The 13,750-nt window shown below is 40.0% G+C and overlaps 1 protein-coding gene across 2 annotated transcripts in view; it reads left to right on the forward strand.

The window, feature by feature from the left end:
* LOC132817093 (activin receptor type-1-like) overlaps positions 1 to 13,750 on the forward strand; it is a 116,918-nt gene that overhangs the window by 65,853 nt on the left and 37,315 nt on the right. Inside the window, exon 3 of one of the 2 annotated variants that reach the window (XM_060827229.1) lies at positions 3,413 to 3,676. The exons of the other annotated variant lie outside the window; for it this stretch is intronic. Within the exon in view, the coding sequence (XP_060683212.1) occupies positions 3,413 to 3,676 (264 nt within the window). The remainder of the gene's footprint in view (positions 1 to 3,412; positions 3,677 to 13,750) is intronic. 2 annotated transcript variants of the gene reach the window in all.

The following is a 13,750-nucleotide window of genomic DNA, read 5'->3' on the forward strand; positions in this document are numbered from 1 at the left end:
GTGGCAGATGGAGTTTAATTCAGATAAATGCGAGGTGCTGCATTTTTGGATAGCAAATCTTAGCAGGACTTATACACTTAATGGTAAGGTCCTAGGGAGTGTTGCTGAACAAAAAGGCCTTGGACTGCAGGTTCATAGCTCCTTGAAAGTAGAGTCACAGGTAGATGGGATAGTGAAGATGACATTTGGTATGCTTTCCTTTATTGGTCAGAGTATTGACTACAGGAGTTGGGAGGTTATGTTGCAGCTGTACAGGACATTGGCGAGGCCACTGTTGGAATATTGCATGCAATTCTGGTCTCCTTCCTATCGGAAAGATGTTGTGAAGCTTGGAAGGGTACAAAAAGGATTTACAAGGATGTTGCCAGGTTTGGAGGATTTGAGCTACAGGGAGATGCTGAACTGGCTGGGGCTGTTTTCCCTGGAGTGTTGGAGGCTGAAGGGTGACCTTATAAAATTACAAAATTATGAGGGGCATGGATAGGATAAATAGAAAAAGTATTTTCCCTGGGGAGCGGGAGTCCAGAACTAGAGGGCATAGGTTTAGGGTGAGAGAGGAAAGATATAAAAGAGACCTAAGGGGCAGCTTTTTCACGCAGAGGGTGTTACGTGTATGAAATGAGTTGCCAGAGGAAGTGGTGGAGGCTGGTACAATTGCAACATCTAAAAGGCATCTAGATGGGTATATGAATAGGAAGGGTTTGGAGGGATATGAGCCTGGTGCTGGCAGGTGGGACTAGATTGGGTTGGGATATCTGGTCGGCATGGATAGATTGGACCATGGATAGATTGGTCTGTTTCCATGCTGTACATCTCTATGACTCTATAATAGTTGACCTGACAAATCTAGGTCTGCTCTCTGTAGAATTCTTTCTTTTACGCATTTTTGGTTTTTCTGTCTTTATCCTATGCAGAGGTAGAAATATATTTTCAGTTCAAAGGCCCTGTATATCCCTGTTGCTCTTCCACTTAAAAATTTGGTTGAGGTCTTGTTTGTGGCAATCAGAGGGCTGTCATCAGACAGAATTTCCTAATCTCAAAGACTCCCCGTGTCACTCATTCTCAAGGTATTTCCGTCACTGCTTTGAAAAGCAATGCTGTCTTCCATAACTAAAAAATCTGCATCGCTTGATTTTTTTTTTTCTCAAGTTGCAAAACTCTCCTAGTATTTCAGCTATCTTGCAGCTCAACTTCTATTTCAATTAATTGTCTCTCCCCACCCCCACACAAAAATAGTTCTCTTAAAATGCTTGCTCTATTTTGTAAAGCTGTCAAGTTGTTCAGTGAAGTCAATTTACATGTAATTTATCATGTGAACAATGGGTAATGAGTTAAAGGAATGGCACATCATTTGAAATTGGATTTTAACTCTGACTTTAGCAACATACTTTAAGATAAGGTTCTAATGACAAAACTGGCAGAAAGTGGAAGAAGAATGCCTCTGAAAGAAAAGCCTTCCAAACATTTGTTTTAACTTGAAACATTAGTTGGCACGAAAACAAAGTCAGAAAAATGGAATTCCAATAAGTCTGCATTTATTTATACAGATCACAGACATCACTTTGAGGGACTGCAGTGATCAATTTAAAAGCTCCAGCAAGCATAACTTTGCAGCAGTTGCAATAATTCACACTTGCTGCAATGGAAAAATATGCTTGACGCCAGTAGTAGATGCTTCTTTACTGATAATAAAAGTTTTAAAAATAAAACTTTTTTTTGTGTTTTTGCTAAGCCAGCATAGTTTGCCCTTGAACTGCATGGCTGACTGGGCCATTTTAAAAGACAGTCAACCACATCGATGTGGGTCTGGGATCACACTTAGGTGTAACCGTACAGTCATAGAGACATACAGCACGGAAACAGACTCTTTGGTCCAGCTCATCCATGTCGACCAGAGATCCTAAATTAATCTAGTCCCATTTGACAGCACTTGGCCCATATGTCTCTAAACCCTTCCTATTCATATACCCATCCAGATGTCTTTTAAATATTGTAATTGTACCAGCTTCCACATGTCCTCTGGCAGCTCATTCCATGCACACACCAATCTGTGTGAAAAAGTTGCCCTTTAGGGGTGCATCTGGGAAAATTAACAAACGGTGAAATTCGCAACTGATCTTGGAGGAATTGTTGGGTAAAGTTCACAGCACAGTTATTTTAAGTGTGGCCTACAGAGAATTGGCAATAGTGAGTAGAGTGGCTTCTTTCTTGATTGTAGTTTTTTGGAGATATGTCTCTTGATTAAACTTAAATTAATAGTTATGGCTTATATTTTAACCTGGGCAGTGTTTGTAGAGGAATAAGACAATGTTATTTTCTGGGTGTGTAGATTGTGAAGAAGCAAAAATGGCCTTTAATAGAGTGATATGTACTTCTTGCCAGATGTGGGAGTTTAAGGAGAGTTTAAGGGTTACTGTGGATTATATCTGCCATAAATGCTGTTGGCTGAGAATCTTATCAGATCAAATGGATCAGTTGGAGAGGCAGTTAGAAGCAATGAAGAATTTGCAACTGCAACAGCAACAGTATGTGATGGATGGTAGTTATAGGAAGTGGGAGCAAGTCTCCAATACAGTCACATAAATGGGTTAACTTCAGCAAAGGTAAGAGAGATAGGCAGCTAGTGCAGGAGTCGTTTGTGGATGAACCCTCTAGTTCTGGACTCCTCCACCCCCTGTGTAAAGACCTTGTCTATTTACCCTCTCCATGCTCCTCATCATTGTATAAACTTCTATAAGGTCACCCCTCGATAATGGCTTTTCTTGCCTAAAAGACAGTAGTGACCAAATGGGCATTTACTACAATCAACAATGGTTACATAGTTGCTTTTAGTCTAAGGTTTAGTTCCAGGTTTTCATCAAATTCAAATTTCACCATTTGCCACGGTGAGATTCAAACTCATGTCCCCTTGGACTCTGATTTACACATTATCTTTACAGCATGGTGGCTAAGTGCTGTCTTATAGCACCAGGGTCCCAGGTTCGATTCCAGCCTTGGGTGACTGCACATTCTCCTCATGTTTGCGTTGGTTTCCTCCCACAGTCCAAAGATGTGCAGGTCAGATGAATTGGCTGTGCTAAATTGCCCATAGTGTTAGGTGCATTAGTCGGAGGGAAATGGGACTGGGTGGGTTACTCTTCAGAGGGTCGAAGGGCCTGTTTTCACACTATAGGGAATCTAATCTAATCTACTGTATTACCTTCCCTCTGATACCATTTAAGTATTGTGGTTTTGAGATTTTATACATTTGGAATTATTGTGTGAAGGATATACAGACAGTTACGATTGACCTTTAATACATTTTGTGTTAAAGTGATTCATAGTTTATTATGTTACTTGTTGTCTGGGCTTGATTGATTGCTTCTTAAGATTTTTCCAATGGCTCACTTTATTTTTGAACTTTGTTTTTCAGAGGAGAAGCCAAAATTAAATACAGGCCCCTATAAGTGCGTGTGTGAAGGGATGTTTTGTGGAGGAGAGGATCAGTGTGTAGGGCAGCAGTGTTTCGCATCATTGAGCATAAATGATGGTCATCCAGTTTATCAAAAAGGCTGCTTCCAAGTTTATGAACAGAGTAAGCTGACATGCAAGACTCCACCATCAGCAGATCAGACAGTAGAATGTTGTCATGGCAATTTGTGTAATATGAATATTACAGCTCAACTGCCACCTAAAGGTAAAGCTTTCTTAACAAACTTTGTGCCTTATCAAAATATTGACATCTACTTTTATAATTGCCAACTGTTTCACAGATGCTGATATGCAAGATCCAACTTCACACTGTGCAGCAGGAGAGACAAAAGTAACGTGTGTAGAAAGCATACACCATGCTGAAATGTGAGGGAATTCACTTACATCCAAAACTGCACTTTTCTGCTATTGCAAACTGAGTACAAAGCACTTTGATTTCATTGTATGAACTTGTAAGGGAATTAAAAAATTGGAGATTATTAATACTTTTGCATTGTTAAAGCATGCATAATTGTGTTTTATTTCCTGTGTCGTTTGAATCTACACCGCTTGTTGAGGTATTCTTATTCCTTTCTTCAGTTTACAGAAATTAAAAATTCTGTTCTTGAAAAGAGATCAGGAATGGTTGCTAGCTGTATTGTTTCTAGTTTTATATTACTCTAACCATTCTGCTTGGGGTACAAAGATGGAAGGTCTCAGCCATAAAGGGATATCAATATGAAGATGAGAATTTAAACTTTGAAGTGCTACAGGAGCTAATCCTGGACAGTGAGGGATTTAGAACACATTAGGACATGGATTCAATGTGCTGGATGAGCTGAAATATATTGTGTGTGTTGGGGATGAGGTTGGTGAGCTGAGCACTGCACTGGCCAAGTCTTGATGTGGATCAGTGTTTCCAGCAGTAGATGAACAGTTACAAGTGACATTCGGAGTCAGCCTTGGGCGTTGGCTGATCAAATTAGTAGCAAGGGTGATGAATTTCCAGGGATCAAAGGTAATAATCTTGACCTTCACAACACTTGACTGCATAAGATTGTAATTCTTCCAAATGTAGATGTCAGGCACAGGGCATAGAAGGAGATCAAAGTAAATGATGGTGAGGCAGAGTAGGTATCAGTAGTGTATATGAGGTAATGTTTGCAGTTGATATTTTAAATTGTGAATAGCTAAACGTTTTGAAGATGAGGTGCGATCTGCCACTTCAGTGCAAGTACTTTTAAATTACAGGCAAAGAAGTTTTACATAATGTGAATTGTTTTAAAGATCATTATTGCTGATAGGGTTCTGTTGGACAATGCAATGGTACTGCCTTAAATGGGGAAAAATGACTCAACAGAAACTTAAGTAATTGGAGGCAGATAGGTGGTATTGTATGCAGCTGTGTTGGAAAAATGTAGAATATTGAAATGCATGTTTTAGTTAGATTTGGATACAGGTAGTTCTCGTATAAAGCATGTTTCAGCAATGTGATTTGGCTATAACATTGCTGAAGAATTAGGGAATGTTATTTTCAACAATGCTTGCCTCTGTTCACAATAGCATGATTCCAGCAGCTATTGTTTCATGCACTCCGTTCTGCTTGTGCGCTGATGTCAGCTACTGTCAGAGCATGTAAGAGGTACAGTAGTATACATTGAGCAGCTTCATTTCAAAGATTAAACAAATGAATGTTCATTGTCTCCCTCTGATATTCTTGTATAATATCCTTTAAACTAATCTCTAAGAAACAGTCAGAAGACAATCAACCACAGCTATCCATAGCAAAACTGCACCTGAAAGTGGTGGTGATGATGACCCTCTGTCCCTGTATTAATAATATTTTTTTCAATATAATATGTTAAATTTACTTTTGTTTTGTTAATAAGTTTGATTTAAAACTTCATTCTGGTTGTGCTATACTTTGTGTTAGGCTTTTGGATGATTTTTGAGCAATTGTGAGTGATTTTTTTTTTGCTGGTCTATCCCTCCCTCCACTTTTCCCATAGGCATCTTCATTTCTATTAAGCAATTTTCTATTAAGTGAGGTTTCACTGGAATGCAACCACGGTGTTAAAGGAGCATTACCTGTACCTGGCATTGTCTTTATAATGGCACTCGAGTGTTAATGAGACTTGATCTTGCCAGAGATTGACTGCTTCTGACATAAGTGTTGTGACATTGTACCAGATAACTACTACCTGTTCCACTAGTTTGTAAAGTTTTAGACTGTACTGCAAACAGCAACAAGTGATACATTTTCGCAATGCACTTTGACTGACTGCAGTGTCCCTGTGTGGAATGCTACACCTCTGATTCTGTCCACTGGAGGATTTTCACTTCCCTGGATTTACAGCTTGTCTCCTCCTTATCATTTGGTAGGAATGTTAAACATAAGGGCCAAACCCCTCTATCTCTAAGCTTTGTACCTTTACGATAATGATAAGTGAGGAACAGGAGAGTTTATTTGGGATGATGCCTTATTTTGTAGGGTGATAAACTGACTTAGGCCCTAATTCTTTCTGTCTTTGTGGTATTTCAGGTTTGTAATGTCATTTTGATGACTTCAGCAACCTGAGAAGAATGAAATACAGTCCAGAGTCTATTTCCGCTTGGGTACATATTGCAATCAAATGGCCAACTTTGTGTAGATATTCCTGTCTGGTGGATATTTGAGACAATGAAGCATCTAGTTCAGTTCGCTGGGGTCAGGGAGTCCAAAAAGGAGGAAATCGGTTTAGGATGAGAGGGGAAAGATATAAAAGGAGACTAAGGGCAACTTCTTCACGCAGAGGATGGTATGAGCTGCCAGAGGAAGTGATGGATGCTGGTACAATTGCAACATTTAAGAGACATTTGGATGGGTATATGAATAGGAAGGGTTTGAATGGATATGGGCTGGGTGCTGGTAGGTGGGACTAGATTGGGTTGGGATATCTGGTTGGCATGGACAGGTTGGACCGAAGGGTCTGTTTCCATGCTGTACATCTCTATGACTCTATATCCCCCCAACATAGCACTATGTGAGATGCTTGTCGAAATTGCTTCCCTAACTTGATGATAGTGGTTGTGAGACTCTTTCTGTTTCTTGATTGACAAAACTCTTCTCGGTTTTTGCCTAAAGCTATGATAGATCTATAGCTTAGATTAGATTCCCTACAGTGTGGAAACAGGCCCTTTGGCCCAACAAGTCCACACCAACCTCTGAAGAGCAACTTATTGTATAATTATTCTTTATTGAAATATCTCCCAAATTTTAACAGCATTTATAGATCAGCCTTTTATCATACCTGATTTATATCATCTCTGTAGGTTGTCAAGGCAACCTAATCATTAAAATAAACAGTACAAACAACAATGAAACTATAGTATCATTAGCATGTAACTGTTTTGATACTTATAGGCTAAATCATCTGGGAATCATTATCATCATGAACTGAAACAGCTTCATTCAGATTTCTGCATGATTCTTTAGTAGATCAGTATTTCAGTTTGGGGTATCTGGTGATTATTATTAAATTTGAGACTTGCTTTGAATCCCTTTAAACAAGTCATTGCTGGAGCAAGCACTTAGTTGCAACCATCCTGTCAATAGTATTGGCTATCAGTGTCCTTCATTTTCTGCTAAGTGCAGTACAGGTAAAGGCATGTAGAAATTTCAATAATTAGGATTCACATTCATTCCTCTCACAAGCCTTATTAACTGTTATTTTAGTTGGAATTTAAGATTATGCACCTCCTTAACTTCCATGGTAGCTCTGGGACTTAAAGGCAATCATCATCTAACATTTTTGGGTTTGAGTACAATGATATGTAAAAAATCATTTTGCAATTTCATGTTTACATTTCTAGATGAGTTTTGTTGGTAATAACTGTAATGCTTCTCTTGTAGACATGCTCTTGTCACACAATTTAAGTTTTTTCTTAGAGTTCAAGTAACCGAACTTTCGGTTCACATTTTGGTGTTTGTGAGAATGGTTGCCCATCTCTCATCTGTCCTGAGCATTAAGTTATGCTGCTGGTTAGATCTTTTACTCTGGCATTTTAAAACAATTCAAATTTTGGCAGGTTGGTCCTGCAGATGTTGAGGTTAGAGTCAAGATTAGAGTGGTGCTGGAAAAGTACAGCAGGTCAGGCAGCGTCCAAGGAGCAGGAAAATCGATGTTTCAGGTAAAAGCCCATCATCAGGAATGTAGGCCTTTTGCCCAAAACGTCGATTTTTTTCTGTTCCTCGGATGCTGCCTGACCTGCTGTGCTTTTCCAGCACCACTCTAATCTTGAATTCAAATTTTGGTTTTAATTACACTGTTTCACTGTGCCCATTTCATAATAATACAATTTGACATAGATGCACGAATTTTAATTTTCCAAACTTCCAGTGAATAAAGGATGGTTTAGCGGGGAGTTAGGAATTCCCAAAGTAAGCATGCAGAGTTGACTTGGTTTTGTGAAGGGGAGATCATGACTGACTATTTGATTGTTACTTTCTCAAAGAAAATCCTCCAGTAAATGTGGATGAAAGAGACTGGAGGATGTGGTCCACTTGGATTTGACAAGTTGCCACATCAAAGGTTACTCTGCAAAATAAGAACCTGTAGTGTTTGAAGTACCATATTATGGCATCTAATAAAGTGCTGTGTTGGATATATCCAGTGAACTGAACTATTTTGAACAGAAGACTGATTAACTAACAGGGAACAGGCAAAAACTGCTCACTTTTCAGGTTGGCAAGATGTGATAAATGGAGTATCACAATACCATGGGGCCTCAACTATTTGCAATTTATCTTAATGACTTGGATACGGGAATCAAAATATGATTGTTAAATTTGATCAGTAAGGGAATCAAGATTCTTAGAGTCATAGAGATATACAGCATGGAAACAGACCCTTTTGGTCCAACTTGTCCATGCCAACCAGGTATCCCAACCTGATTTAGTCCCACCTGCCAGCACCTGGCCCATATCCCTCCAAACTCTTCCTATTCATATACCCATCCAGATGCCTTTTAAATGTTACAATTGTACTGACCTCCAAAACTTCCTTTGCCAGTACATTCCATACACGCACCACCCTCTGAGTGAACAAGTTGTCCCTTCGGTCTCTTCAGATCTTCCCCTCTCACCCTAAACCTATGCCCTCTCGTTCTGGACTCCCCCACTCCAGGGAAAAGACTTTGTCTATTTATCCTATCCATATCCCTCATGATTTCATAAGCCTCTGTAAGGTCACCCCTCAGTCTCTGACGCTCCAGGGAAAACAGCCCCAGCCTGTTCAACCTCTCCCAATAGCTCAAATCCTCCAAACCTGTCAACATCCTTGTAAATCTTTTCTAAACCCTTTCAAGCTTCACAACATCTTTCTGATAGGAAGGAGACCACAATTGCATATAATATTCCAACAATGGCCTAACCAATGTCCTGTACAGCTGCAACGTGACCTCCCAACTCCTGTTCTCAATACTCTGACCAATAAAGGAAAGCATATCAAACGTCATCTTCACTATCCTATCTACCTGCGACTCCACTTTCAAGGAGCTATGAACCTGCACTCCAAAGTCTCTTTGTTCAGCAACACTCTCTAGGACCTTACCATTAAGTATATAAGTCCTGTTAAGATTTGCTTTCCTAAAATGCAGCACCTCACATTTATCTAAATTTAAACTCCATCTGCCACTTCTCAGCCCATTGGCCCATTTGATCAAGATCCGGTTGTAATCTGAGGTAACCTTCTTCGCTGTCCACTACACCTCCAAATTTGTTGTCATCTGTAAACTTACTAACTGTACATCTTATGCTCGCATCCAAATCATTTATGTAAATGACAAAAAGTAGAGGACCCATCACCGATCCTTGTGGCACTCCACTGGTCACAGGCCTCCAGTCTAAAAAAAAACTCTCCACTACCACCACCCTCTGTCTTCTACCTTTGAGCCAGTTCTGTAAAGTATTTTTTATAATTCACTCATGTGAGGCGATATCACTGGCTGGGCAAGCATTTATTTTCCATCCCTAGTTGCTCTTGAGAAGGTGTTGGTGAGCTTTCTTTTTGAACTGCTGCAGTCCACGTGCTGCAGGTTGAGTCAGAATGTCCATCGGGAGTGAATTCCAGGATTTTGACCCAATGACATGAGGGAATGGCGATATATTTCCAAGTCAGGATTGTGAGTGGCTTGGAGAACTTCCAGTGGTGGCTGCCCTAGTCCTTCTAGATCAAGATGGTTGAGAGTTTAGAAGGTGCTGTCTCAGGATCTTTGAATTTCTGCAGTGCATATTGTAGATGAGAGACACTACTGCTACTGAGCTTCAGTGGTGAAGGGAACGGATGCTTAAAGATGTGGTGTCAATTAAGCAGGAAGTTTTCTCCTAGATGGTGTCATGCTGCTTGAGCTTTGCTGGAGCTGCATCCATCCAGGCACTATTCCATCACACTCCTGACACATTCCTTATAGATGATGGACAGACTCTAGGGAGTCAGGAGGTATGTTATTCACTGCAGAGTTCCTATCGTGTGACTTGCTTTTGTCACCACTGTATTCATCTGGTGAGTTCAGTTGAGTTTCTGGTCAATAGGTGTTGTTAGTGGAGGATTTGAGGATTTTCACATCAACCATGATCTCATTGAACAGTGGAGCAGACTCAGTGGACTAAATGGCCTATTTATTTCTTATGACTTATGTCTTATAATAATGAATGACAATTAAATGCCAAGCTTTATTTTAAAGAAAAGCCATGTAAGTTGACTCTGGTCACAGCATTACTCTGAGGGATGAAGCAAAGAATAATCACTTAATTTAAGTTAAAACAGATACAATATGCGCATATTCTTTTTGTCTACAAAGAACAGGGCCCTGTATGTCAATAAATACAGCTTTCAGTTAGCACAAATATGCTATATTGTGATCTTGATTGTCAACGTTAATCTGAGTACACAGGGTAATTTAGTGAATGTTTCAAACATGGGATCCCATTGAAAGATACTGTTATGAATTTTTGCAAGCACAGGCTTGTTATTTTTGGTCAGTACCAATCAGACCTACTTGTTTAAATTAATGCAAAATCCAGCAATGAATTGTCAATCATAATCTAACAGGCACCTTCTCCACTGCAGTACCTTTACCAATCAGAGTTACTTGCCAACCAACTCTCTTGTCACACGATATAAAGCTGTTGATCCCTTTACATTGGTATTATTGTGAATGTCCTGATGAGTGCAAGAAGAAACATTTTGACAAAATGCCTTTTTCAGCTATAGTAAGACTGTAGATAGGAAAAGTAAGAACTGCAGATACTGGAGATCAGAAGCGAGAGTGTGCTACTGGAAAAGCACAGCATGTCAGGCAGCTACCGAGGAGCAGGGAAATAGATGTTTCAGGCATAAGCACTTCCTGCTGAAGGGATTATGCCCAAAACATCGATTCTCCTGCTCCTCGGATACTGCTTGACCTGCTGTGATTTTCCAGCACCACACTCTCGACTAAGGTTGTAGATAGTTTGAGTGGGAAATATTTGATGGTTTATACTGTTGAAGAATATGTACTTGCCCACTTTGGCAGGAAGAATAAAAAAAAATTTTAAATGCGGTTGCAGAAATCTGATGTGCAGAGGGATTTTGTGTCCTCATACATAAATCACAATATTACTGATTTAAGAAGTCAAATGGAATGTTTTCATTTACTGGTGAGGGGAATGGAATGTAACAGCAGGGATGTTTTTCTATGATTGCACAGGAAGGGTGACTCGACTTGAAATGCTAACTCTGACGTCTCTCTGCAGATGCTGCCAGACCTGCTGAGCTTTTTCAGCAATTTCTGTTTTTGTTTCTGATTTGAAGCTTTCAAGGTTCTTATGATTTTTATTTAGAACTAGACCTAGAGGACCTGGTTGAAAAGTAAGGGGTCAAGACAGAGATGAGGACTTTTATTTTGCTCAGGATAGTCAGTTTTTGGAATTCTCACTCAGAACAGTGGAGCCTTTTCATCAAGAATCTATTTGGTGCATACGTTGGAATGTTGAGTTAAGGTCACAATCAGATCTCCACATTCTTATCAAACAACAGAGCAAACAGAGGCATCAAATGGCATGCTCATCAAAATTCTTATGTTCTCCATGAATGCCTTCCCAGTGTAGTACAAAGAGAATATGATGCACTTCAACGCCAGTAGATATCATCAGCACAATGGGCATATGTATAAACAAAATGGCTGTTTGGGGAGGTGAAAAGTGAGAATTAGGAAGTCCCTGACATATGACCGGCTGATGTATGAGCACTCATACTTATAATTGCGATCTCAGGTACTCGTGAACAGCTACTTTATATTATCTAACATCGTGTTCTGACTTGTGTACAAATTGACTCCTGAATAGACTCCAGAACAGAACCCATTCACAAACTGAAGAGTGCACAAAGATAGATTGCGGGCAAGGGCAGTGCAGATGGAATATAGTGTACGGAAGTATGAAGTTAACAACTTTGGAAGCAAATATAGAACATATTATGGACTAAGCCAGACCACTCAAAAACACATTCTTAAGCAGGCAGCTCAGACCATAACTTTTGCAATTTGTTTCGGTAAGTGTACAGAAAATTACCCGGATTAAGTTAGCAAGGTTGACTGCTAGATTTTAAAACATACAAAATTTATTCACAAAAGTATACAATGAAACACAAAGAACAGAATAAGGAACCCCTACACAATGTAGCCTATCCAACTAGACTTAATTATGCTGTTCCAAATATACGGAACAGTCCCAATAAGCAAACTCCCTTTAAAAACCAGTATAAATGGAACACATGCCTACAGATTGAAGTTGAAGGGCAGAAAAAGAGTGAGTTTCCACACAGCTTCCTGATGAACTTCCAACCAGTTCAAGACTGAACCAAAACTGCTCAGGCTTACCTCGAGAGCTGACCACTCCCCTTTCATTATACAGGTCTCTTCTAAAACATGACCACTTTGGCCTGAAATCTCATCTGTTTACATATAAGCAAAAGGCCTCTCTGTACCAAACCAGACTGATTGGAGCCCAGCCTGGTTTATTACCCTCTGGAAAAACATCAAGGACAGAGTGTCCTTGAACCAAGGAACAGCTTTTAGAAAAGAAAAGGGACTAGCTTTGTGACAAACAGTAGTTTTTTTTCCCCCCACATGATTAAATATTAGGCAATTTTTTATTCAGAAGGACCTGGGTGTCCTTATACGTGATGCTGTCAGTTAACAAAGATGCAACAAGAAAATTGTGCATTAGCATTAATTATATACAGTTTGGCATAGGAGAGTAAATTAGTTCAATAACTCTCAATTGTATAAGTTGGTGAGACTACTGTTTGAGTAGGAGAAAGTGAGGACTGCAGATGCTGGAGACCAGAGTTGAGAAGTGTGGTGCTGAAAAAACACAGCAGGCCAGGCTGCATCCGAGGAGCAGGAGAATTAACATTTTGGGCATAATGAAGAAGGGCTTATGCCCGAAACGTCGATTCTTCTGCTCCTCAGATGCTGCCTGGCCTGCTGTGTTTTTCTAGCACCACACTTCTCATCCATTGTTTGAGTACTCAATATGCAATTTTGATCTCTGTGTTTAAGGAATAATGTGCTGGTGCTCTGCAGGTTCAGCAGACTGATTCTGAGGAAGCGTGTTTTGGTCTAACGTGACATTGAGTAAAATAGCCTATATTACCTGGAATCTGGAAGAATGAGAGGTGATTGCATTGAAATGTTGAAAAATTCCTCAGGTTTAACACGATCTTGGAAAATGTTTCCCTGTTCTAAGATTCGACAACTAGTGTCAGAATAAAGTTTTTTTTAAATTAACGCTGAAATAAGTACATTAATAGTTTTGGAGGTAATATAGGTCTGGAGCATGCAGGTGGGATTGTTTGGCTTGGGATTATATTCAGCATGGACTGGTTGGCCTGAAGGGTTTGTTTCTATGCTGTATGACTATGACTGTGCCTCTATTATTCATTTGTGGGACATGGACATTGCTGGCTGGTCAACATTACTTACCCAACCCAAGTGCTGTTGAAAAGGTGATGGTGAGCTGCTGCAGTTCACGTGCTATAGGTTGACCCACAGTGTCCTTAATGTTTGGATGAAAATTTGTAGCCCGGGTGCTCATTGTTGTGGTTCTGTTCGCTGAACTGGGAATTTGTTTTGCAGACGTTCCGTCCCCTGTCTAGGTGTCTTGGGAGCCTCCTGTGAAACGCTTCTGTGATGTTTCCTCCGGCATTTATAGTGATTTGTATCTGCCGCTTCCGGTTGTCAGTTCCAGCTGTCCGCTGCAGTGGCCGGTATGTTGGGT

Source organism: Hemiscyllium ocellatum, chromosome 7 (genome assembly GCF_020745735.1).
Source record: "Hemiscyllium ocellatum isolate sHemOce1 chromosome 7, sHemOce1.pat.X.cur, whole genome shotgun sequence".
NCBI classification, from domain to species: domain Eukaryota; kingdom Metazoa; phylum Chordata; class Chondrichthyes; order Orectolobiformes; family Hemiscylliidae; genus Hemiscyllium; species Hemiscyllium ocellatum.